We start from the raw sequence: 27,220 nt of genomic DNA, 5'->3' as shown, positions 1-27,220 counted from the left end.
CCACCAGCGGATTTCCCTGATGGGCCGCGAGCCAAAGGTTGCCGATCCCTAGAGTGACCAGATGTCCCGATTTTTATAGGGACAGTCCTGATTTTTGGGTCTTTTTCTCACATAGGCACCTCTTACTCCCCACCTCCTGTTCTGATTTTTGACACTTGCTATCTGGTCAGCCTACCAATCCCTGATCTATGGCAATAGTTTGATGTAAATAGTGGGAGTTTTCTGTATTGGAGAAATGACTTTCATTTATGCTGAGCAAAACCAGGAAGCTGCTACATTTGGAACACATGCATCTTGTTAGTTGTGAAGAGTCTGTTGCTTCAGCTGCCAGGTCTTAGACTGTCACCTGTTTCCCATTCCTACTTTTTATACAAACAATCAAGAAAAAGCACACAGAGGGACATGCAGAATAGACATTCTGGCAGCCTCTATTTATAGTATAGAAAGCTTTTATACAGTCAGATGTCCTTGGTAGAACAAAACCAGGAATTTTTTGATAGGATAAGCACCCTTCAGCTGTCTGACCATCGAAAGGCTCAGTTCAAAGCTGAAATCTCAGTGGAGGAAACAGAATTCTGTTGGCCCCAACTGCCATTAGAAGCATTTTCAGAGAGATTCTTGCTCAGGTCCTGCGGCCTTAGGCTGTGTTAGAGGGCTTTCCCTTCACTCCCTCCCCTGGTTTTTGTCACACAGACAGAAAGCAGAAGACCAGAAGTTTGAAGTGCAGGCAATGCAATGTTTATTGGGGTTAGTTCCAAGCAAGCATATCCATAGCTCTACATACCAGCAGAGTCTGTCCCCCAGTATTCCGTTCTCAGCTGTGACCCAACAGAGCATTTACCCCGTGTCCCCCTTCCGAGCTCTGACACTGCAGAGCCTTGCCTGTGTCCCTGTTCCCCATTCCCTCCTTCTTATCAGGCCCAAACATACCTGCAGTGCATGCCCCTAGTCGCATTCTGTACAGCTTATAGTCATGTTCCATTTTGGAGGCTTGTGAGTGGAGTTTTCATCCCACTTCTTTTGTATCCCGTGGGAGGGGTAAAGAGTGAGGTTGTACTCTGGCCAAGGCCAGGCTTTTCTTTGGCTTTGGGTTTCTTATGCCCTCCCTTTTACCCCTCCTAACTAGTTGCTTGACCTTGACTTGAGAGAAGAGCCAGGCAGCCTTCCAGTGTATGCTCATATGTTATACTCCCACCATACCCCGTAACATTTTAGCTGTGCTCTGTTTCTTATCTCTTTCTCGTTGTACTAACAAACTCATCTGGCTGGGCAGAGGCAAGGTCTTTATCCTTTGTTCACACGCATTAGTATAAGGTATATATGAATATATAGATTACAAGAGTATCAAAAATCAAATGGGGTTGGGGCATGGGAGGGGGTCGGGGGTGCAGACTCTGGGGGGCGCTTACCTCAGGCAGCTCCCAGAAGCAGCGGCTCCTACATGGAGGTGCGGCCAGGTGGCTCTCTGCGCTCCCCTGTCTGCAGGTGCCACCCCTGCAGCTCCCATTGGCTGGGAACCACAGTTGCAGGGACGGTGCTTGGGGGCTCCAGGGCTGCCTCCACCCCTGGCTGCCCCTATGCGTAAGAGCCAGATGGGGGACATGCCACTGCTCCCAGGAGCTAAGCGGGGCAAGTCCCCGACCCTGCTCCCCGTCGGGAGCTTGAGGGCCAGATTAAAACATCTGGAGGGCCGGATGTGGCCCCTGGGTCATAGTTTGCCCACCCCTGCATTAGAGCTTTTCAAATAACGTTAGATTTTTTTCAACATGGCAAAATATGTTTTTCCCTAACCTCATTATTGGAAATGGCTGAACCGTTTTGGGTGAAATTTTGCAAAAAAATTCAATCTGAGGCACATATGTGGCATGCAGAATTTCAGGTGGAACAGTTAATTTGGCAAAGTTTTATAACCAACTGAAAACAAGTTTTTATAATAGGAAATGTTGGGCAACATTAATACGGTGGTGCTACCAACCCAGCCCGTAGTATGTGAGGGAAAATTTCCCACTGTTATCTTTTCATCTAGATGGTTGAAATCCTCTTCCATTATGCTGATCGAACTTTGAAGAAATGTCCTGACCAGGGAAAAATCCAAGTTATGGAGCAACACTTTCAGGTACAGCACCTCAGATGCTCTCTTGGTCAACACGTCGCAATTTAGATTAAAATTGTATCTTTTCTCTGAAAGTCATTGACTATTTTATATAATAGGTTTTAAATGTTGTTGAAACATTCATGAAATGTGTGGTTTCTTTGAGAAATTAGGTATTGGCTACTACTAGGTATTCTTAATTCACATATGACTGTTCTCATTTTCAGTGTCTTCTAATCTACACCAGTGGAAATAGACTGAATTCCCTGTATGCTTTGTTAGGGTATGTAGCAATCCTGTACAGGCCAGCACCATAATTAGCTTGAGAGTTCTGGAGTATTCCAAAAATCAGTCCTACAAACAGGAGTTTGTATACGGAATATTCCAGAACTGAAATGCTGTGGTGTTAAATGGCTCTTCCAGAAGGCAGTGAGCTCTTGGGACATAATGACCAGAAAATGACTCAACTTCCTAATTCTCTGGATGAAGAATAAGGTGCTCCACTCTGCATCTGGAGCACTGATGTGGCCTTCGGGAGGCTTCATTCAAATCTGCTTTCAAAGTTGTTACATTTTGTTATCTGTTTTTTAAAAGTTGAGCTTCTTTGAACAATGGCATAACTACACCTTAATTCGACCCTGGCTAGTCAGGTGACGATTGAGTATGACAAACTGAGCAGTGTCCAGAGATGAATTTGTGGAATTCTGGATACCCACGGCAGAGACTTGAGGGGTTTACAATGGAATGTGATCCCTTTAGGAAAAGTAAAAGCTATGCCGAACAAGATACTAGAGAGTGAGCTCTGCCACTGGACTTGGTTTTCTCAGGTGTTCCAGAGAAGGCTGTCCAGACTAACAGGTACAGGTTTAAGGGTTCCTAGAACTCTCAGTAGAGGGGTAGCCTCACTCACTGAATTAGTAGAAAATTAGATATATTTTAATGTTCCAAAATGTTTAATCAGTCTGCCAACTCCTACTTCAGAAGATTCATGGAGAGGAAGAATAGCTGCCTTTTGTCTTCAACCACCTCTAATCCCCTCAGATGCCCTGGTTCTCAGTACTATTAAATGGGGCGCCAGAATAATCTGGAACATACCTCAAAATTTTCCTCAAGAAATAACTCTTGTCCAGTGCTGTTAGAAACCTTTTCTGAAAATCCATTGCCAAGTGAATCCAAATCAAACTCACTGGCTGTTGTCTCCTTATTTTCCCTTTGTCCAGCTGAGCCCAAATCCCCTGTCATCCACTCATCAAGTATGGAAGATTTTTAAAAGGTTTTGAAACCTGCAAATTGAGATACACACGTGTGTTGTTGTCATGTTTTGTCCTCATACTCCTCCTCTGCAATTGTTACATCTTTGTCAATTTTATCTGTATTGTGTCTGTAGCAGCCCGCCTAACGGGGCCCAGATATGATTTGCAGTTTCTGCCAGCTGCTGTAATAAAATTTTTTTGTTACTGCTGGAATTTGGAAAGGCCTGTGATGTGGGTGTAGCTGTGGAGGAGTTACAGCTGTATAATTGTATCTTTTGTCCAGGAAAATCAGGGTAATTAGGCAACTGCCTAAATGTGAGAGCTACCTGCTATTTGACTGTCATTGATTCTTCACAGTATTGATCATATTGATAATGTATGCCATTTGACAGTACCTTTGATTGAGTTACTCACACTTTCTTCATGGTCTTTCTACAGGATATGGTGCCTGTCATAGTCGATTACTGCCTTTTACTTCAGCGAACGTAAGAGAGTTTGTATGCTTGTCTGTCAGGTTAATGAAACCATAGGAATTGCAATCACAGATCAGGCCAGTGGCCCATCTAGTCCTGTATGCTCTGTCTTGTGGTGACCTGAACAGGTGTTGAAAAACCTGATAGCTGACAATTATGGAATAATATGCCAAAAGGGGAAGTTTGTTTTTAACTTTCCTCCCTATTGCCAAGCCAGTTATGCAATAAAGCAGGGAGGATTTATCACTTCTAATTTTTCTAACCCTACCTAATGTAACTGACTTTTCTGTATCCATGTAAATGTTGAAGACTTCTTTGGATTCCATGAATACACTTATATTTGATCTATCTATCCAATCTTTATAGATTTTATGATGGAATTGGTCACCACAGCATCTCAGCACCTCCATTCTAGATTTTTTTTTCTTGCTAGCACTACTGTGAAATTGACTTGACAGATTTTTCCTTTTATGAATTTTCTGCAATCCCCCATGGAGTAATTTCCCGTCCTTCGAACAGATGACCCTCAGGCTATAAATATTCATCCCAGTTCAAAAGTAATTCACTTTAAACCCTTTCAGTAAAATTATTAAACCACAGTGTCAGTCTGTGTAAGAGCAGGAAAATGTCACGTCAAGAAAATGAAAAGCTGACACTGCTTTAATTTTTCATTAAAAAATTTCTCATTTCCACTTAATCATTTCATTTTTTAAAAAAAATCTGCTTACAGAGAGTTCTGTTTAGTTTATGTGCACATTGCTTTCCTTCAATACTTCTCTTTATCTCCTCTTGTAAATCATCACTCACTTGCTTAGAAACCAAGTGCCACCCTTCCAACTCCAAGAATTAGATGAGATAGAATTGGAAAAGATTTTCTGGGTCTACTAGTTCCTGTCTCTATTTTACTTCAAGACTTTTCCTGCATGTTAAATGCTTATTCAAGCTTGTCTACAAATTAGTTATACCACTTAACTACACCTGTCTAGTTAAAGCAATACAACTCCCCATCGGGGACACAGTTGAATTGATGTAAAAGTGCTTAGACTGATCTATTTTATCCTATAGGGAAGGGAAATAAGGTTTTTATATTGGTATAGCTGAATCCACCCCAGGAGTTGTGCTGGTTATAACTATATGGCTAAAAATCACGCTAACCAAAACAGTTATGTGCACAGAAACTGTGTGTGGACCTAGCACCGATCTGACTTCATTGTCTAATTTTCACTGTTCTTTGGAAAAAAAACTGTTTCACCAGCTTCCAGTGGTGGATGTAGCCTCCGTGTTCAATGAGTGCATCACACCATTGGTTCTCAACCAGGGGTCCGGGGCCCCCTGGGAGGCCATGTGCAGGTTTCCAGGGGTTCGTCAAGCATGGCTGGTGTTAAGACTTGCTAGGGTCCAGGGCAGAAAGCCAAAGCCCTGCTGTGCAGGACTGCAGCTTGGGGCCCCGAACCCCACCACCCGTAGCTAAAGCTGAAGCCTGAGCAGCTTAGCTTCATGATGCCCCCTGTGGCATGGGGCCCTGGGCAGTTGCCCTCTTTGCTACTCCCCAATGCCAGCCCTGGCTTTTATATGCAGAAAAACAGTTGTTGTGGCACAGCTGGGCCATGGAGTTTCTATAGCATGTTTTGGGCGGAGGGGTGAGGGGCTCAAAAAGAAAAACTCTAGTGTAATCACAGTATGAAACAAAACAAAAAAATAAATAAAAAGAGAGCATGATATAATGAATGCTAGGGCAGGGGTGTGGTCTGGTGAGGGTCCAGGGCCCGCTCTCAGTGCTTGTCACCGCGGGGCCTTGCTGGTTACTCACAGTCACAAGAGTATGCACCTGCCCGGTGTATGGTTTGGGAGGCATCTCTGCTCAGCATCTGGATCTTGCTGCACAGAGTGGGGAGATGCCCCACAATGAGCCCAGTGCCCTGCTGCCAGGGGCGGCTCTAGACATTTCGCTGCCCCAAGCAGGGTGGCATGCCGCGGGAGGCGCTCTGCCGGTGGCTGGTCCCATGGCTCCGGTGGACCTCCTGCAGGCGTGCCTGCGGAGGGTGCGCTGGTCCCGCGCGGCCACCAGCGCACCCTCCGCAGTCACGCCTGCGGGAGGTCCACTGGAGCTGCCTGCCATCCTCCCGGCGACCGGCAGAGCGCCCCCCGCGGCATGCCGCCCCAAGCACGCGCTTGGTGTGCTGGGGTCTGGAGCCGCCCCTGCCTGCTGCCTAGAGAGTGGGACACATGGGCCACCCTCATGCTCCCCATACCCACACACCCTCTGGCAGACTTTGCCCTTTGGGCTTCCCTGGCAGCATGTGACTCTGACATCATTGCACAGTGATATGGCTGGGAGCAGTACCACCATGATGCAGATGCTGGGCTATAGAGCTGCGTGTGATTTCTCATGCAAAAGAGTGAATACGGCTCTCCACCTGCCCTCCCGCCCCCGGGTGTTTTTGTGAGTGCGATTGAACCCATGAACCGCTCCGCTAAAGCTGCCTCTACTAGATTCTATCCTAGGCTACAATATGATGGATACATTTGTAAAAGTGTTAAACTGTGTCTATGTTGTTGTTAAGTGAGGTTTTGAATTGTTAAGCTAAGAAATGCAGAATGCTGTAGTCACCTCGATTTGTATAGAAAGCAGGTCATTATAATATTTAATAGATTTTAATTAATCTTCATTTTAATAAGTAATTGTCATGTTTTTCTCTTAGTGACCTTCTGTTCAGCCAGATGTATGACAAATTGAGTGAGAACTCAGTGGCAAAGGGTGTTTTTCTGGAGTGCCTGGAGCCTTACATTTTAAGTGATAAGTTGATGGGAATGACAGCTCAAGTGATGAAAGACTTGCTGCTTCACTACCAAGATAAGAACCTAATGGAAGACATGGAGGCCTGCATTGTGCATATGGATATCACCAGCCTAGACATACAGCAGGTGAACTGCCATGTTAACTTAGCCTATGTTATACAGGAGGTCAGACTAGATGATGACAATGATTCTTTAAGAGATTGCCTATGTCCATTCCACTTCAGATGTGTGTGCACCCAGTGCATCAGAGTCAGAAATTTTTTCCCCTTGGCGGTATCTTTCGGGGCTTTGCATGCAACCTCCACTGCCTCATGCTTCTGCACTTTGGGATAAAGGGCAGATTGACCCTGAGCTCTCAGCTCATTCTTGCCTCCCATGATTGGTAGTTGGAGCATGTTAGCTTGTTCCTACTTTCTGTTTCAGGGAATTTTTTCTCTCTGGTATATAATTATTGGTACTCATTGCATAATTAATTAGTGCTTTAGTGCAAGTTTCATTGGTCATTTTTCTTAGCATGTCGGTTCCTGTTTGTTCTGGATGCTCATGCCAAGTACCAGAGCATGCTCAGTCTCTGGGCTTTCAGCCTTGCACTGTCAGCAAGAAATCTGCCAGTCAGTGACCCTCATTCCAGGTGCCTTAAGTACCATGGTGAGGGTCACATCCGGGACAACTGTCAAATCTGCAGAGACTTCCAGTCCTGGACCAAAATGGGCAGGAGGTGAGACAGCATCACCTTCTCCTGGAGGCCGTCCTGTGTTCACCTTCCTACTTGATATGGTCACTGAGTGTCAGGATCCCAACAAAGGCAATCAGGGCCAAGGGTCAGAGCAGGGACAAAATTGATGCTGGAAGTAGCAGAGATGTTTGTAGTTGGGTTCCAGGCCAGGGTTGATATCAAAGGTCAGGGTCTGAGTCAGGAGGCGAAGTCCTAATCAAGCTGAGGTAAAAGCCAGGAATTCAGGAGCAAGGAGCAGGGACGGTTGTGGTAGCTACAGGAGATCCACATCATTACAAGGATACTTCCTGGAACACCCCTGTGGTTTATACAGGGCCGGGAGCCATGAGACTGCTGTCTGTCAAACCCTTCAGGCAGAACTTCCCATGGTCTGTGTCCACAGTGGGTCATGGGAAGTGGAGTTGCAAGCTGGTTACAGCTGCCACTGGGTGGTAGGCTGGAGATATCAGCTGCCTAGTTGCTCTGCAGTCGTGGGTTCTAGACCCATGGGGCCTTCCCTGGAGTATTTCTTCCTCTGTTAGAAGTGCGCCTCAGACTCTGCACCTATCCCATTCCCTGGAGCCGATGAAGAAACACAGACAGCATGCCTTGAAGGGCCAGACTCCTCCAAAATATTGAGGTCTCCAGTACTATCTTCCAGCAAACAAGCTGGATGGCAGGATAGAGTGTTCTCTGGGAAGATGCATTTTGGGCACAGACTTCATCTTGCCCGGAGTCATTGACTCTAGCACTGGTGTTCGTGCTGTTGAGGTGCACTCCCACTGCAGTGCCATCCCCTTCGATGCAGCAGCAGCAGGGAAATCTCTTAGTATCAGCAATGCTGGAAGCTTATGCTGTGGCACAGGACCTACTGTCTTTTAGTGCTGGATTCTCCAGCAGTGCAGGAGACAAATCAACTGGTACCGATTGATCCTGAGGCTGAGTTTTCACACTTGCCTCCAAGACTGTCAGTATTGTGATGGACTTCAGGCTGTCCGGTGCTTCCTTGCACAATGCAGTCCAGAGGCAAACTCAGCATGCTGTCTCTGGTACCGACTTCTCTGCAGATGTGCCACTGGACCTCAGCACCACATGGTACAGCATGTCCATGGTCAGGTGACTCAGGATCTTTCATCGGAGACTGAGGTAGGCTTCTATGCCCCTTGCTCCTCTCTCACCTATCTCATGATGATTCTGCTCCTGGTGCCTGGCAAATACCCTAAGGTGATCAAGGGATCTAGATCCTTGGGCTGGTAGGGCTTGGGTCCTATACCCTACCAATGGCCATATTGGAACCCATGGGATTTTTCCACCACCACCACCAGATCCTACCAGCTTCATCTTCCTTCTAGATCACCAAGTGGATGACAGATTATTTTCCAGGAGGAGACTCAGGATGTTACTCCCGAGTTAGTACCGAGCAGGAGCAGTCTCACGTGCCAGAAGTCCCAGGCTCCATTTCTGTTTCCTTCGTGCTGCTTCTCATCATCACCTGATGAGACTGTGGTGTTAGGCGTGTCCTTGCCTTTTCAGGGTGACTCCAGGCCCTACCAGAAGTTGATAGAGGGTTGCTTCCTCTCTTGATGTTCTAGTCAAGGTAGTGCAAGAGAGTTCTATGGGCAAGTGGAACTACTGGCATCAGTAAGGCCTTTCCAAATGCTCTGTCTATAAATGAAGCCATTCTGGAGCCCGCAAGATTGTTGTGGCAAATGCCATCATCTCAGTTGCTGGCAGCCAAGGGAGCTGAGCAAAGGTACTTTGTCCTTTCTCAGGGCTATCAACACTTCTACCTCCATCCCTTGGGTTCCTTGTGCTCTTGTTTACTACCAAGACAAGCATCAGGAATGACCTCCTCCCCCAAAGGATAAAGAAGCAAAGAGACTGAGCATTTTCCATAGGAAACTTTATTCCACTACTGCCCTGCAGTTTGTATCTCTAACTAGCATGCCTTTTTGGCCAGATAAAATTTTTCCCTCTGGGGCCCTGTACTGAAATTTGCAAACAAATTGCCAGAGAGTGCCAGGCAGGAATTCCAGGCTACCTTGGCAAACTGGTAGCTAGGACCTTTCTCCAAGTTGCATTAGATAGGGTGGATTTGACAGCCAGAGTGATGGCATCAGCAGAAACAATGCACATATGTTCATCATGGTTTCAGTCATTGGATGTTCTGCAGGAGGGCCAACAGACTATCCAGAATCTCTGAGTTCAAAGACTTGAGGGCCACTCTGAAATCATTGGGCATTTACACTCTGAAATGTGTAAATGTGTTTCATTTCCCTGAAATGAAACAGTTCTGTCTTCAGTCATACCAATGATACCCGCTTGTCACTCCTAGATAGCCTGACTACTAGAAGAAAAATCACAGGGGAAGACCTACACCTCCTCAGTTTTCTTCTGTGGTAGGTTCTTGTAGACAGCCAGGAATTTGTAAGCAGCCTGTTTGACTGCCTTTCAGGAACAGAATACTGGTTAATTTTGGGCCAGTTTCTTGCACCCCTGTTTTTTCCAACAGGTTATCCTATTTGCTATGCATTTAGGCCAGAATTACCATGGATTTACAATTACGTTTTGAGACCTCTCAATTACCAAGTTTTTAAACTACTTAATGTGTGCCATGTCATTTTTAGATCATTGTAGTTTTTTAATCAGAATTTTGTATGGTACCAAGTCAAATGTCTTAGAAGTCTATTATCTTTATCAACCAAACTTGTAATCTCGATTTTTTTTTAAATCAAGTTGGTTTGACAGGATCTATTGTCTATAAACCAATGTTGATTTCCATTAATTATATTACCCTCCTTTAATTCTTTACTAATCAAGTCCCAATTGAGGAGCTCCATTTTCTTGCCAGGGATCGATATCAGGCAGACAGGCCCATAATTAGTTGGTTCACCCTTTTTTAAAAATGAGACACTAACTTTCTTCCAGTCTTCTGGAACTTTGCTTGGATATAACTAGGTTGTTTAAGTCATCCTCCCAGCTGTTTGTGTCAGTTGCAGATGGGATAAAACGCCTTCCAGTCTCAGCCTAGAGAATGTTGTTCTGGATTTGCTCTTACATTCATCTGCTATGACATTGCTAATGTAAACCTTCAAGACAGGGCATAGTAGCACATTCTTCAAGGTCTTGAGCCACTTCTACAGCTTGACTGGTTGTGGTAGCTATAACAGACATTTGTAAAACTGCAACTTTGGTTGTTGGTGTACACAACTCATTACGCTGTAAAGGCAACTCAGCATTCTAGAGATGAGGCCAAGTTTGGTTGAGTAGTCCTTCAATTATTGTCAGATACTGAAACCCACCTCAGGTGATTCATAAGCAGTTCAACCTGGAAGTGAAATGGACATATGCAGTCACTTAAAGAATCAAAAATGGTTACTAAACAGTTATATAGCTGTTGTCCTTTGAGATGTTGCACATGTCCATTTCCTGACCCACTCTCCTTCCCCTCTATGAGAGGCACTGGAGATTGCATGAGCTGCCCCGACCAATACCATTAAGGGAAAAAATCTCTAATTCTGGCACACTGAGTAGGCACACACCTGAATTAGAATGGCATGTGGAACTCATCTTGAAGAACAAGTCTTACAGAACAGGTTAGTAACTGTGTTTTTGTTTTGTTTTCTTTCTGGTCTTGGATCTGTGCATTGACTTCATCTGCATGAGAGGCAGCTCTGCTGTACAAGGCAGCATTGTACATATCCCAAGATACTCCTTGTATACTTCTCTCTTTTTGTAACTGCTGGCCCAGCAAACTCCATCTGGATTTGGGAAGTTAAACTGTGTTCTTTCCTCCTTCCCCAACATCTCTATTAATAAAAGCTATGCAGGCCTGTAGCAGGGTGAACCCTTGCTCCTGCCCTGAGGGGTTTAAAAAGCAGCTTGGCAGGGCTTGAGAGCTATGGCTCTAAAAGCTAGGCTGATTGGGGAAGTGGCTGCAGCTGGGCCACACCCCAATCAGGCCACAGCTGGCCCTATAAAAGGCCAGGGAAGCCAGAAGGCAGACAGTCTCTCTCTGCCTTCAGAGAGAGAAGGGCCTAGCTGCAGGGAGCGTGAGACTGGATGCCTGAATGAAGCAGGGCTGGGGAAAGGCTGAGGAGCTGGGGAGCTCCAGCCTGGAAAGCCCCAGGCTGCGGCCTAGCTGTGGGCCAACAGGTACTGGGGGTTGCAGAGGGCACCCCAGGGGTAGGCCAAGGCAGCAGGTCCAAACCCTCCTTGCCAGTGATGAGTAGGCTGATACTGCAGTCTGCCCCAGAGTGTGGGGCTAGACAATGACTGGCAGTAGCCAAATACTGAGGGAAGGTGGGGATAGAGGGTGAGGGTTCCCTGAGGAGAGGGGAGACCCAGAGAGAAAGGGGTTACTGCTAGGGGGCAGCACCCCATGTAAGAGGGCACCGGGTCCAGGGAGGGACATGGGGGGGGGGGCCTGAAGACAGGTGGATCACCGGCCTGCAAAGGGTGCTCCAGCGCTGGACCAGAGCTAATTCCCGGAGTCCTCAGCAGGTGGCGCCGCAGGGGTGAGTCTGACCCGTTACAAGGCCAAACTCAGACCTTACTATACTTAAACAACCCCATTGTCTTCATTCAGTAACTGAAGATAGACTTTAACCCAGAGAACAGCATTTTAGAGAAACTACACTCCACATCCTTTTAACCACACTAATTTAATTAAATTACTTTTAATATGTATATTGTTTAGGGCATTGTGCCCAATTTGTGGCCTGGGGGACCACATAGTTGCCTTCAAGGGTGACTGAGTTAAGAAGAAAATATTCTCAATGCACTGTAGCCTCTTTTTTTGTTTTCAGCCAAAGCATTTGAAGTGGGTCACCACTACAAGGAGGTGGTAGGGCCCGTGGTCACCCACATGCCTCCCCGCTAGCCCCAGGGGCAGCTGTGTTGTGAACTGGAAGCACTAACGGCTACTGTCTCCTCTGCATTTGCTCATCAGCTTGGCAGGGAGAAGGGTAGCTCTGATTGCTCCATTGTCTGCTTTCCTGCTAGGCTGTGGAAGCCCCAGGGGGAGCAATGAAGGAGCTCAGCAGGCTCGGTCTTGGCCTAGGGGAGCACATAGCAAAGAATGGTTCCCTTCGTCTTCTCAGCCCCCAGGGCAACCCAGCAGAGGGGAAAAGCTGAGAAGCAGCTACCAATCACTGCCCCATCATTTTCTGCCCTGGCACAAGTTAGAGCAACCTAGACATTGCTCTAACTTGGAACAGTTTGGTATGCACCTATAGCATGCTGTAAAGCAGCTGGGACTAGCCAGAGTGCAGCATGCTTTAGCTGCATCCACTCCTGATATGCCCCCTGCACCAGGATATTGGAGTAAAGTATACTGACTCATGGCTTCTGGGAGTTCCAAGCAAGGGGCTCCCTTTTTGACACCTGAGTTAGTGCAAAGGGAGTGTACCAGGGTAGAGAATCCTCAGGGTATGAACTGTGGCCCCTTAACTTTTTTGAAATAATATATTTAACCTGTAGGCTGGTGGGCACCTCTGGTTTGGGGCTGGCTGATGGCATGGTGACAGAACAACTTACTAACTCAACAAAAGCCATGACATTTGGAGAGCTGTTCTCTTGGGTCCTTTGCTCCAAAGGTCAAGGGTGTAAGGAATTGGGAAGACCTGGATTTCTCATTCCAGTACCTCAGATAGGCCATGGATTTCAGGTGTACAGTGTACAGCCATAAGTCAGATCTGTCTCCCCCAGCCTGGTAGCTTGGCAGAGTTCTGCATATGGCAAATTCTCACTTGTATAACTTTGCACACCGCCCTCGCCCCCCTCAACACCCCCCCCCCAAACAAAAACAAAAAGCAACCTACACCCATGTCGCTGTTTTCCTGGAGCTGGCTAGGATAAGTGCTATGGTCAGAGCTGTCTTTGAGTGAATACAGGAAGGGAAATTAATGGGATAATGGAAGCTGTTAGGCTGTTCTGTACAAGGATTCACTACATCTGATGAAATCTGCTTTGTTTCCATGCAGGTAGTTCTCCTGTGCTGGGAAAATCATCTTTATGATGCCATGATCTATGTGTACAACAGTGGAATGAATGACTTCATTAGTCCGATGGAGGTAGGAAGACTAGTCATGACCTATGCTTGTGGTACCTAATGTCACTCTTTAATCCATCCATCCATCCATCCATCCCCTTTTTGTTTCTCCCTGCACCTTTCATAAGACATTGGGAGGAATTGTTTCCATCTAAATATTTTAATTTTTCAAACTGCAGTGAGATATTGGTCTGTGCCATTCAGCACTCATCTTTATCTGAGGGTCAGTTTGTAAAGCTCTGATCACTTACTGATCTGCTGATTTGGTGCGTGCTGCATGTTCTTCCCTATGATTCTAAGCATGGGAGTTTTGCTGGTAGGTAGTGTACAGTGTATACAGATTCACCTCTTGTTCCTCTCTCCTACTGTATCTAATGTGCATTTTTCATATTTCTCTGGGAATATTCTGTGAAACTTGATCAAATGCCTTTCTTAAATCTAAGTATACCATAAAATGTCTGAGGTATCAGTGCTCTGCTGAGTGTCAGACCACAAACACTGTCAGATCTAATGTCTGTAATAATATAAAACTAAACAAGTACAAAAAAACCAGATGCAACACAAGAAGTAAGGGTTAAACAGAATTCATGTTACAATCTGGGTTGCTTTGTCTACATGTTGCTGATGGCCATTCTGACAATGGGATGTAATGCACAATGATAGCATCCTATTTTTTGTCCAATTGGGAATCAGCAGGTGAGAGAATGAGTTTTTCTCTAGGCACCCCACTCCCTGCAGTGTCTTTTTGTTGGGACACTGCAGAGTGTTGGGAGTAAATCACTTTAAAAATGTATAGTGTGTACCTTCTAAAAATGAAACCTACATCTGTCTCTGAGTTGTAAAGAATATGTATTAAGGTTATAACAACCAGCAAGAATGCACTTTTATGTAGAAATCCATGAATCTTCCTGACTTTGCTGCATGGTGGATTCCACTCTTCTTCAGGTGCTGCTCCCTATGTGTATTTCACTGTGGGTATACATTAAAGGGTATGTCTACACTGCCCGCCGCGATCGATCCAGTAGGGATCGATTTATCGTGTCTAGGCTAGATGTGATAAATCAACCCCCAAGTGCTCTCCCATCGACTCCTATACTCCAGCTCGGTGAGAGGTGCAGGCAGAGTCGACGGGAGAGCGGCAGCAGTCGACTCACTGCGGTGAAGACACCACAGTAAGTCGATCTAAGTACGTCGACTTCAGCTACATTATTCATGTAGCTGAAGTTGCATAACTTAGATTGATTCGCCCCCGCCCCCCCTCCAGTGTATACCAGGCCTTAGACTGGAAAATCTTCAGGTGCTTATTTCTGCCAAGTGCAGTGTCTGTCATTCCTTCCCACCTAGGGCACAAGAGGGAAGAGAGTGCTCACTGAGGAAGTTTCTCATAAGAAAGCCCTGAGGCTCCAGTCAGATCCAGGCCGGAGAGACCCTCCTGCACATCGGCCACAGTCCTCAAGCAGCATGCTTCTGAGCACAAGCTGTGGAGCAGAGGCTGGATCAGATAAATCTAAAGACCTGTTGCTTCGGGCTTTTCATGAGAGTAAGGGGCATTCTCACAGACCCAAAAATAGATTTCTCCCTCTGTCTGCTTCCAGGGGAAGAGGTCTCTGACTCCTTCCAAGTTGGGTGAGTCTTCACATGCACGTCCCCAGGACTTAGATCTGCCTAAGCCTCTTAACCTCAAAGGGAAAGCATGCAGGAAGATGGTCCAACAGAACCAGGCCTGGTATCGATACTGGTGCTGACTGTGACCTCTAGCAAGCCAAAGAACTGACGTCCTCCAGTATTGACTAAGTGCTCCTGAATGGACTCTTTTGCCAATGGTACTGGTTTGGTCCTGTAAGGATCCGCCAACCACGAAGTCTGTCACAGCACCGGATCCGGTGGAACTGGTAACCTGGACCCTCATATTCCAGGGCAGACAGAGACATTTACTACCCTGGAACTCCTCTACTTTTGGGCCTGGTTCTTCTGAGGGATATCTTAACCCCATAAAATTATACAACCTTAAGAAGGAGTTATTCCCATACTTCATCCATGAGCTGGAGCTTCCTTCTACCACTACTGACTGTACCAGTGGTGGAGACTGATCTGGCTTTCTGTAGCTGATGTCCAGGATGAATCATCACTTCCCAGACAGGTTAGCCCGAACAGGGCTTTGAGAGTTACCTGGACCTGTCCTATGCACAAGCATGATTACCCTCCAAAGGGATTGCTGGTACCAATGCCTTGAGGCCCCCGAACCAGTCTTCAACTCCTCAAACTGGCCCTTTTGGAGTCCGTGGGATCATTATGCATGACACCCTGGATCTGTGTGCTCATCTAGAGAGTCACATCATCCTTCTTCTCTCAGGCAACAGCATCCTGCTCTGCAGGGGTACTTGGAAGAAGACGATGTCAAGCTGGTACTGACAGTCTCATCTTCTTCTTCTTAACCCCTGAGGCAATTGCCCCATTTTCACCAGAGGGCTATAGGCAATGTCAAGAATAGTTGCAGAGGATTGTGGCAGAACTTCAGATCCCATTAGAAGTTCAAGATATGCAGCACGAGCTCTTGGATTTCCTGCAGCCAGTGGGCCCCAGTTGGATAGCTATCCCAGTGAAGAGGCCATTACAGAACCACTACGGTGGTATGGCATGTGCTGACAATGTGTACCGCTACCCCTGGAAGGGCTGAGAAAAAGTTCTTTGTGCCTGCAAAAAAGGCATAATTCTTGTTTACCCATCCTGCCCCCAACTCCCCAAGTAGTACAAGCAGCATGGAAAGATCCAGGCAACACCCTAAAACCACCTCTGCGGACATGGGAGCAAGACACCTGGACCTTTTGGGGAGGGAAGGTATTTACATCCACCAGCCTCTAGTTCAGAATCTCTAATTACCAGGCCCTGTTAGTGAAATATGACTTTATGAACTACTTGAAGTTTCTGGAGTTCAAAGACAAACTCCCCCAAGTGGACAAGCCCCAATTTTAAACCCTTGTTAAGGAAGGTAGACTCATGATCGCAAGCGTCAGTGGATGCAGCCAATACCACATCAAGGTCTATAGTGGTGTAGTGAGAATAGTGGCTTCAGTCTTTGATTTTTTTTAAAAAAAAAAAGTCCCCCCCCAAACATTGAACAATAGTCCAGATCCATCTTTCTTTGTGAGGCCACATGGCCACCTGTGCTTGGGATGCCATTCACCAGGCTACAAATCTGTAGTCTTGCAAGCCTGGCTCAGGTCTGTGTATACATTGGACAGATGCAACATGACCACTGTAGTGACAATCTCCATCAGTGTCAGGGCTTCACTCATCTGGTAGATGAACCCGAAACATGTGCATTGGAGTCTTTCCTACCTCCCACACCCAGCATGTTGGTAATCATTGATGCATCCCTCATAGATTGTGGAGCCCACATGGGCAATTATATGACACAAGGTAGGCCAGGATGAATAGCAGTCTCTTGAAACTTAAGGGCAGTCAGACAGGTATAATGCATCCTAACTACTCCTACCTATCCTGACAATATGACTGTCTTCTGTATAAACAAACAAGGAGGGCAAGATACCTGTGCATGGAGGCCGTCAACTTATGGTCAACTGGTGTACCTGGAATCATGTCGCAGTTTTGGAGTCATATCCACCTGGCGCTCAGAGTGCACTGGCAGAGAACCTTAGCAGGCACTTCTCCACTGAACAGGAATGGGAGTTACACAGTTCAACCTCAGTAGCCTCTCTTTGATGTGCCTATCGTGGACATTTGAAAGGAGTTCCAGCCACACTTTCACAAGCATTATGCTTTGGTCCAAGCCTCTTCTGCTGACGCAGGATTTGGAATTGCAGTGTTACAGACATCTGTACTTCCATCCTCGCACCCCCTTCCTACTTAGCTGCTGCTTGCCAGTCACCCACCTGTGGAATACACATAAGGATCAGCACTTAAAGAAGTAGTAGAGGTTACTTACCTGTAACTGGAGGCTCTTCAAAATGTGTGGTCCCTGTCTGTATTCCACTACCTGCCTGCCTGCCTTCCCCTCTGCTTCAGACCATGACTGTGTTTGTGGTAGAGAAGACATTGGAGAGGTGGTCAGTCCGCATCTCCTCTTATCGCTCGGTGCTGAGCAGGAGGAGAGAGATCTAAGATAAAGGTGTGGCCCAACGGATATTACTTGCAAGATATTCCAGTCTTTGGCACAGGGAGCTCATGCGTACCACATGTGAAGTACAGATAGGGACCACACATCTCCAGTTACAGTCAAGTAACCACCATTGTATACCCCTTGAATACAGTCCTGATGGCAAATGCTCTTGAGAGAGAATTCTGTAAATGTAAAAGTGCTTATTATGAAGGCATCACTAGTGACTACATAGCTGTGTTGAAATGTGCAGGTACAGTGAGACTTTAGATTTTTCATACATAAAAATATTTTTGTCCAACTTACAACATTTACACAGTTAATTTTCTGAGATTGCAAGTGAAACTTCAATAGTTTAGGATAGTGATTTTCAACATGTGGTCAGCGGATCTCTGGGGGTCCGCACACTAAGATTTCCAAAGGGGTCTGCACCTCCATTCAAAATTTTTTAGGAGTCCGCAAATGAAACAAGATTGAAAACTAGTGGCTTAGGAGATAACCATTTTTAAAAAGGGCACCTTGAAATGTAGACATGCAGTGTCCTTTGTAACAGCTCAAGGATTAGATCCATGTAGCTATAGATAAACCATGCTCTGCCTGAGAAGTTAATACTAACAGTGGTTCAGATTTCGAAAGCAGTGCAGGGATTTAGCCATTAATTTAGTGGAAGGCATGGATGGCTAAATTTCCTGCACTGCTTTGAAAATCTCAACTTACATTTGAGTATTATTCATGGTTTCTGTCTAAACTGTTGGGTAATGGCTATTTTGTACAACAAATGCAGCTTACATCCTTGACAGTGAAATGCTGAAGCATAGCACTTGACTTCCTGTCCTGACTGCTCACTCTGTCTCCACTGCCCATCTTCATACCCACAACTCAATTTATGCTCCCCTGGGGAGTCTGTCTGAACTTAGGGCTCCTTTCTGGGAAAACACAGCTGATTTGTCAGCCAAAGTAAGTACCTCACTAGTGGAACTACAAACACCACTTCCCAAGGCAAGGAGTTTTCTTCCCTCTGTCCTGGTAATGAGCGAGGAAGTGGACAGGTTCTTGGGGAGACTTGCAGAAAATATTTCCTGGGAAGGTGGAGCCTGTTGCTGCCCTAGGAAAACAATTCTGGTGGCTGAACCTGCTGTGGCTCTCCAGAGAGCAGCCTGGCTCTCACATAGCTCACTAGGTCCTTGGGTTTGAGGCTCCCTGGGGTGAACCTTAGTAGATGGTTAGGAAGCTTGTGGTGGTATGGGCTGGCTGGGGAGGGTTAGGCAGCAGGGCTGGGGAGCCATGGAGGCAGGAATTGGAGGCTGGGGGAGCTGGGCTGATCAGCAGTGCTCCCTGACTGCTCCCTGGTACTACTGCTTATCTTGCCTCTGTGGCTCCCCGAGCTCATTGCATGCTAGAGCTTGCCAGCTAGTTTCTCTTTGTTTTAATGTGCACTCTAGATTCCTGGGAAGCACCTAAGCACCACTATAGGGAAGCTTTGATCTAACGGATCTAGGAACGTTTATTTGACAAAGGCTGCTCTCTTGTAGATCATCGCAGGATCAGCAGATGGAGAAATGCTTCCCTAGCACAAATACATTTAGGGAACCTTTGCACAGGCCTTTCTTTCTGTGCCTTCTTTTGTTGTAAAACTTGGTGAGCTTGTCGTTTCTCGGGGAGGTACCTTCTTAAACAATCCAGGTTATAAAACCAGGCATTGCTTTTGTCTTGTCATGGACTATTTCATATTCTCTGACACTCTCTTTTTAGGCTCTAAGCTCTTTGGGGGCAGGGACTGATTCGACTTGTTGGCACTTAAATGATGTGATGTATAACAATTATAAACAATATTGAAACTTTTCTTTTTTTCACTGTTGCAGAAATTGTTCAAAGTCATTGCTCCTCCACTTAATGCTGGCAAGTCTCTCACAGGTACAGAATATTTGCCTTTAAGATTTTACAGCTTTGATACTGTTTGATATTTCTAGTATATTTGATCATAAGTTTAACTGGTCTCTGATCACTTCTAATTTAGGGAGGTGAGGAGGAGATGGTGTTACTGTTTAGGACTCCAGACTTTGCACAACCTATAAATACAGTGGAGTCGCATTATAGGCGCTTTTAACTATATGCACTCGGCAAAACAAAAAACAAAAAAAGAGGAAAAATAATTTAAATACTGTACCTGTAGTGCGGGTGATTCCGCCCGCCATTCCTCTCAATGAGCGTTTGACTATATGCGATTTTCGCCTTGCGTGCTGACTTCAGAACCTAACCCCTGCATAAGATGCGACTCCCCTGTAAGTCTTAAGTACTTTCTTCCTTAAACTGTATTCAGATAGTTCTCAAGCTACTATCCTTTCTCACACAAACATGCTGCAAATATATAAACTTATGGAGAATGGAAAAATTCCATAAGACACCACTTTTGTCATGAGTAACAATGAATGCCTAAGTAAATGAGATTTTTCCAGTAAATAAAGAGTAGATCTCTATTCTGTTGTCTAGTTATTTGGATAAAAGGTGACAAAAGACTTTTTCTTTGTTCTTAGATGAGAAGGTGGTTATGGGGAACAAGCTCCTTGTGTACATAAGGTAAGATACTTCCAGAATGTTTATAGATAGCACTTAGAATGCATTTACATGTTGAAATTGCTATATAGCCACTAATGCTCCCAATACCCGTGATGCATGGTAGGTGGAATTCTGTGTCATGAAGGAGGTCAGAATATATTATCATGAAATCTGTGAAAAGTAGTAATATCTACGTTTTATGAAGCATTTAACAGAAGCAGAGAAATGAAGTGACCCATGACCACACACCAAGTACCACAGGCGGGATTAGAACTTGGGTGCTCCTGACTCAGGCTTCGGCATACTGTCTTTGATTTCATGATGGTGATAATGCCCCCTTCCACGCCAACTGCAGAGCTTTTGTCTACTCCAGGGCTTCATAGCCCCCAAATCCATTTTTCATCTTTCATGTTGGCAACCTTTGTGGATTCTGTAGGTTGTTCTGCTTGTTATAATAAATTGTTTCCTCTATTGACCATCCTGTGATGATACAAAGTTGGGAGGCATCATCAATACAGAGGAGACTGGAATATTGTACAGGAGGATGTGTATGACCTTGAAGATTGAAGTAACATAAATGGGATGAAATTCACTTCAATAATACAAGTGCAAAGTCATGCACTTAGGGTCAAATAATAAGAATAGTATAGTGTCTTGTGGGCTGTAATACTTCAGTCTAATTTCAGTTATTGATACAGGTGCTGGATGGTGGTAGTGGTCTGTGATATACAGGAGCTCAGATTATATGATCTTGTGGTCCCTTCTGGCCTAAACTCTATGCCCCTATGACCAATACTGTTTTGAGATTATTGGCCAATAGTGGTGTCACAGGGTGCACTGACCACTAGTGACGCTGCCTCCTGGCTGTCCTGGGGATTAGCTCTGCCAGGTGTTGCACGCAACCACCATCACCACCACCCTGGCAAAGTCTTTCCATTGTCCCCTCGTCCTGTAGACCCATCTCGTTCCAGGATCCACAACCACCTCTTTCATGACTCAGCCCTCTGGCTGGGTCACCATATGTGTTCTCCTCTTCCTGGGTATCAAAGTCCCGCTTGACAAATGGGCTCTTCCTGCTCACTGCCCTGCCAGTGTCACTCCATCAGCAGTGAGTAGGAGGACCTGGGCCTGCCCTCTACTCCAGGTCCTGGCTCAGGGGCCCTCTTATTGGCTGCCAAGGTTTGACCTACTCCACACTTCGCTGCTTTTCCCCTGAGCCTTGCCTACCTCTTTGGCTCTCCCCTTTCTCTGGGCTTGCCAAGCCACACTCCCGTCTCTCAGAGAGTAACTGTATGCTACTTGCCCATAGCTCCCTACACATGTCCTTTCTCCCAGGGAGTGACTTCAGACTCCTTCCCTGCCACCTCTTCTGTTGCTGGCTTCCTGGCTTATATAGGCCTCTCCAGCTAAGTCTGCTTCTAATCAATTCCCTGCTTCCTGGCTTCTCCAGGTGCAGCCTGTGGAGTTAATTGGCCCACCTGGCCATTTTAACCCTTCTGGGCTTTGTGTGGGGTGAACACTCCATCACAAGTGGTTAATATCCAGTCTCCACTTCTTGAATCTGAGCACGCCACATCCAAGATTCTAATGAATCTGAAAAGAGGAGACTCAGTGTTGCTCCAAATGCTGCCCAAAATATACACACATGATTTTTCATATGTTTCCCCCCCTCAAAGTCCCAGTGTCACCTCCTGTTTCCTGTGCCACAGTCCAGCACTAATTGGTTATGTTTATGCAGAAAACTTGGATTCCTTTTTGAGTGATTGGTCATGAGCACACACACCTACTGTGGAATGCACGCCACGTGCACCAGTGCCAGAAGTTTTCCCCTTAGCAGTACCCATAGGGGAGCGCCCCTAGCAACCCTTGGAGTGGTGCCACCATGGCGCAGTGGCAGAGCTTCCCTCCCGCCGGACAGGTTCAAAACCTTGAGGGATCTCATCAGGATGATCACAAGGTTTCCCGTGACAACTGCCAGGGCCTGCCTCCAGCTCCTGGGTCACGTGGCACGTACGTGGTACGCTGTGCCAGACTCAGAATGTGGCCCCTTCAGCTCTGGCTGGCCTCTATGTTCTCCCAGTCCAGAGACAGTTTGGACAAAGTCCTTACCATGTCCAAGACCGTACTAGCCTCCCTCCTTTGATGAGCCACCCTGGAGAATGTGCTCCGAGGGGTCCCATTCAGGAGCTGCTCCCCAACCATAGAACTGCTGTCTGATGTATCGGACTTGGGTTGGGGAAGCCCATGTGGGAGATCTCCAGACCCAAGGCTTGTGGTCTGCGCAGGAACTAGACCTGCACATAAACGTCAAGAAGCTCTGAGCAGTCTGTCTGGCCTGCGTGACTTTTTGCTCGTGCCTTGCAGACAGGATAGTCAGAGGTCTCACGACAACACGGCCTTGATGTTCTACATCAACAGGCAAGGTGGCACCCACTTCACAGCCCTCTGCCAGGAAGCCCTCTGACTGAGATTTCTGCATTGCCCACAATATCGACTTGGAAGCCCACCACTTACTGGGCATCCAGAACTCTCGAGCGGATTGCCTGAGTTGGGGCTTCTCCCAACACGAGTGGTTGCCGCACCTGGGGGTGGCTCACATGATCTTCCAAACGTGGGGCACTCCCTAAGTGGATCTCTACACGACCAGGCAGAACCACAGGTGCCCCCGGGTTTGTTCCAGGAGGGGCCTGGGCAAGGGCGCGATTTCCAACGCCTTCCTTCTGCCCTGGTCAGGCCAGCTGCTATATGCCTTTCCCCCAATTCTGTTGATCAGCAAGGTCCTGGAAAAAATCAAGACGGACAAGCCTTGCGTCCTCATGATTGCCCCGGCATTGCCCAAACAACACTGGTATGGGACTCTGTTGGACCCTCCGTGGCCACTGCTGACCCATCCAGCCCTTCTCTCTCAGGACCAAGGTCGCCTCCTCCACCCCAACGTTGCAGCCCTCCACCTCACGGCATGATTGCTCAATGGTTAGACCAAGAGGAAAGGACCTGCTCAGAGGGCATCCAGCGAATCCTCCTGGAAAGCAGGAGGCCCTCCACACGTCTGGCTTACCTGGCAAAGTGGTCAAGGTTTTCTTGATGGGCTGCCGATCGTGGCGTCTCACCAGTGACTGCTCCGCTCCAGCTAATACTGGATTACCTCCTTCATCTCGGAGCCCAGGGTCTAGCGCCCTTGTCTGTCAAAGTGCATCTGGCAGCCATATCGTCCTTCCACCCGTCTGTGCAAGGCCACACAGTATTTTCTCACTCCATGACCGGTTGATTCCTTAAGGGCTTGGCACACCTCTTTCCTTACGTTAGGCCCCCTGGTCCACAGTGGGAACTGAACTTGGTTCTGGCCAGGCTGACAAGGCCTCCGTTTGAGCCGCTTGCCACATGTTCCTGGTCCAATCTTTGCCACAAGAAAGGCTACTTTCCATGAATCACGTCTGCTTGGAGGGTCTCAGAGCTCCGGGCCCTAACCTCTGAACCCCCATATATGGTGTTTCATAAAGATAAGGTCCAGCTCCGCCCACACCCTTCGTTCCTCCCCAAGGTGGTCTCAGCCTATCATATAAACCAGGACATTTCCCTTCTGGTACTCTGTCCCACACCTCACGCGTCTAGTGAGGAGCACTGTCTTCACATGCTAGTTGTGAGATGGGCCCTGCCTTTTTACCTGGAACAGACAAAACCATTCAGGATGTCTACACAGCTGTTTATTGCCACGGCTGAACCAATGAAAGGTTGGCCGATCTCCACTCAGCAGCTCTCCAGCTGGATCACTTCATGTATCCGTACTTTTTATGACCTGACGGGAGTTCCACCGCCACCAATTGTGAGAGCGCACTCAACAAGGGCGCAAGCCTTGTCAGCCGCCTTTCTAGCTCACGTCCCTATTCAGGACATTTGTAGAGCTGCAACATGGTCATCGGCGCACAAGTTCACCTCACATTATGCAATTGTCTCCCAGACCAGGGAGGACACTAGGTTTGGCAGGACAGTGGTCCGTCCCAGGTGTCTGTGAATGCATAACCACCTCCAACAGGGATAGCTTGGGAATCACCTACTGTGGAATGCACATGAGTAATCACTTGAAGAAGAACAGGTAGTTACCTTTTCCATAACTGGTGTTCTTCGAGATGCGTTGCTTATGTCCATTCCACATCCCGCCCTCCTTCACCTCTGTCGGAGTTTTCCAGCAAGAAGGAACCGGGGGTGGGGGGAGTGCGCAGCGCCCCTTATACCGTGCCATGGTGGCACCACTCCAGGGGTTGCTAGGGGCGCTCTCCTATGGGTACTGCTAGGGGAAAAACTTCCAGTACTAGTGCACATGACGAGCACGCACACCTATTGTGGAATGGACATGAGCAACACATCTCAAAGAATACCAGTTACAGAAAAGGTAACTGTCTTTTCCCTTGTGATAATAGCACTGCTGTTAAGGATACATGTTTACCTGGTTTTGTGCTTTGATATGAACTGATTTTTAAAAAATGCATATTGAAGACTAGGCAGCTCGGGGGTGTGTGTGGGGGGGAAGACACTGTTCCAATCTGTTTAGGATTGGGCAGTACTAGGTCAATGCTTTGTAGTAACTGGTTTCTTTCCTTTTACCACAGTTGCTGTTTAGCAGGCCGAGCTTATCCATTGGGTGATATTCCTGAAGATCTGGTACCCTTGGTTAAAAACCAGGTGAGTATTTGTTTGGAAGGATACTGTTCATCATAGGGAATGAAGCAAGTATTGCAGGACTGTTGATAAGAGATGAAGGATCACCTTGTCGTCTTACCTACTTTTTATCTACTAGGTAGGTGTATGATAGAAAACTACTTCAACTTGGATATCTGCAGCCCTGTTAGTTTATAACCCACCATGGATTACCACACAGTTGTTTGTAGAAGGCTGACATCAAGCTTAATATTTCTCTTGCTTCCTTGAGAAATGGGGGAACATGCAGTCCTCAGTCTAGTTTCTAGACAGACTTTGGTGACTTTAGGCAGCTAGGACTACGGAAATTAAAGTTGGAGGAGTTCTAGGTTTTGAGCTTTCATTATAGCTGACCTCTTAAGACCCTTGAAGTGAAGTGCAATGTATGGATAGCCATGCATTCAGAAGTAGGGAGTGATTGTAGTGCTCCTGAATAGTACTTTATTGACAACAGTAGGGACTGAAGTCATTCAGGACTTATCTACACGGGGAATTTAGTGCACAGTAAACTAGAGTGTGGATTTAAAACATGCTACTCCACACTATCTTTCCCTGTGGAGGCTCTTACTGCGCATTTATGGCAGTTTATCTTAGTACACTTCCAAAATGTATTAAGCTAATGAATGCATAGGTACTCGGTAAGATTGTCTGCAGGGGAAGTTAGCTGGTGCACACTAGCTACTCAGCACTTCTATGGGCTTTTCACCCATGTAGACAAACTCTCAGCTACAGACATGAGTACATTAAAGGCCTTGGCAGTACAACCTTCAGCACCCCTTCCTTGATATCCCTGTGGCTAAAATCTTGGCTCATACCCAAGGCCTCTTTTGCCTTAACTGTTGCAGCCACCTCTTCCTTGTTCTCCCAATGCTCATATTTGCCTTTTAAACTTTGCTGGTTAGTGATCCTGCTGCTGCTTCTTTCTCCTTCAGTACTGTCATAGGTCTCACACCCACTTGGAGCTGTTGGGCTCCAATGTGGGGACCTGACTTGGTTTCCCTCTAAACTAAAATCCTAGTTTAGATCTAGTAAGCTGCCACCACTCAATCAGATATGTGGATTGAGACACAGTCCTTCCCCAAAATCCTAGGGGATTCCAAGAGCCCCAAATCCATGGAGTTCTTACACCCAGGAGAAATAAACCATTCCCCCTGCTTCCTCCCCCCTCCATTTTCCTAGGAGAGATACCGGGATCTAACTACAGAGGGATACCTCCCCCTTCTCTTTCCCTGAGAATCCAAGGAAAGACCAAACAAGTCCTTAATAGAAAAGAATTTATTAAAGAATAAAAAGAAAGTAACTTGTCTCTGTAATCCAAGATAGAACCATACAGGGTCTAAACTTATCAATCTCTGGAGAGAATCCCCCCTCCTTTCTTTCTCAGTGAAAGCAAAGTAACAGCAAACAGGAATTTCCTTTAGCAAACACACAATTGCAAATGTGGAAATCAACTCAAAAGACTAATTCGCCTTTCTAATTAATACTCACTATTGAATAGTAGAAACTACTCCAGGAGAACTTGGAGACATGACTGTCCTCTCTTAGATCCAAAGAGAGCTCTGAGCAAACAAGGAACACAGACAAAGGCTTCCCTCCACAGAGATTTGAAATTATCCTGTTCCTTGATTGGTCCTCTGGTCAGGTGTTTCTCAGGTTACTGAGCTTGTTAACCCTTTCCAGGGAAAAGAGACCTTAACCCTGATCTGTTTATTTATGACAAGTACCGCCACTGGTTTTCCCTTCACCTTTAGCATCCCCTCCAGATGCTGTATCTGCATCTTCAAGACCTTGCCCAGTCTAGTGTATCTTTCCCCTTTGTCACCCAGCAATTTGTATACCGCATTACTCCTCTGTCCATAGCACTTGGAGGCAGGCCAGACCTTTGCTGAGCTGGGGCAGAGGGACTGTTTTCTGTGTTTCTGGTCAGTTTTACTTCCCTAACTAACTTTGCAATTTGATGTCTTCAGATTTTATCATTTTGGATCTAGAGTATGTGACCGCATGGTATTTTCTGAGGGACTGTGCTTGCTGCTTCCCTTGTTGTGCCTACTTGTCAGAGCAGAAAACATGGAGCAGATGTAGGAGCAAGCCAAACAGCTACAAAAATGAGCCAAACTGCTCTGGTGTGTTAAGGCAGGCTAGATCACTGACAGTGTTTCAGGATGCCAGGACCAACCTCCCAATGGATGTGCAAGCCAGGTGTGCCTCAGTTGCTGTGGCAGGCATCAGACTACATAAGAATGATCATACTGGGTCAGATCAGTGTTCCATCTAGCCCAATGTCCTGTCTTCTGACAGTGGCTGGTGCCAAATGCTTTGAGAAGGAATGAACAGAACTGGGCGTTTGAGTGATCTATCTCCAGTTGTCCAGTCCCACCTTCTGGCAGTCAGAGGCTTAGGGACACCCTGAACACGAGGTTGTCTCTGCCCATCTTGGCTAATAGCCATCGATGGACTATCCTCCATGA

The 27,220-nt window shown here is 46.6% G+C and overlaps 1 protein-coding gene across 4 annotated transcripts in view; it reads left to right on the top strand.

The window, feature by feature from the left end:
• The window catches only part of VPS8 (VPS8 subunit of CORVET complex), a 254,665-nt gene that overhangs the window by 77,118 nt on the left and 150,327 nt on the right, over positions 1-27,220 (top strand). For 3 of the 4 annotated variants that reach the window (XM_045030079.1, XM_045030078.1, XM_045030077.1), the window contains exons 19-25: positions 2,027-2,116; positions 3,784-3,830; positions 6,521-6,743; positions 13,317-13,406; positions 19,364-19,415; positions 20,036-20,078; positions 24,665-24,737. In XM_045030079.1, the coding sequence (XP_044886014.1) occupies positions 2,027-2,116; positions 3,784-3,830; positions 6,521-6,743; positions 13,317-13,406; positions 19,364-19,415; positions 20,036-20,078; positions 24,665-24,737 (618 nt within the window). Of the gene's footprint in view, positions 1-975; positions 994-2,026; positions 2,117-3,783; positions 3,831-6,520; positions 6,744-13,316; positions 13,407-19,363; positions 19,416-20,035; positions 20,079-24,664; positions 24,738-27,220 lie in introns of those variants that run through there. The other variant, XM_045030080.1, reaches the window with a different exon arrangement.

Source organism: Mauremys mutica, chromosome 9 (assembly GCF_020497125.1).
Source record: "Mauremys mutica isolate MM-2020 ecotype Southern chromosome 9, ASM2049712v1, whole genome shotgun sequence".
NCBI classification, from domain to species: domain Eukaryota; kingdom Metazoa; phylum Chordata; order Testudines; family Geoemydidae; genus Mauremys; species Mauremys mutica.
The sequence above is the reverse complement of the archived record's forward strand: the minus strand, read 5'-3'. Positions and strand labels throughout refer to the sequence as shown.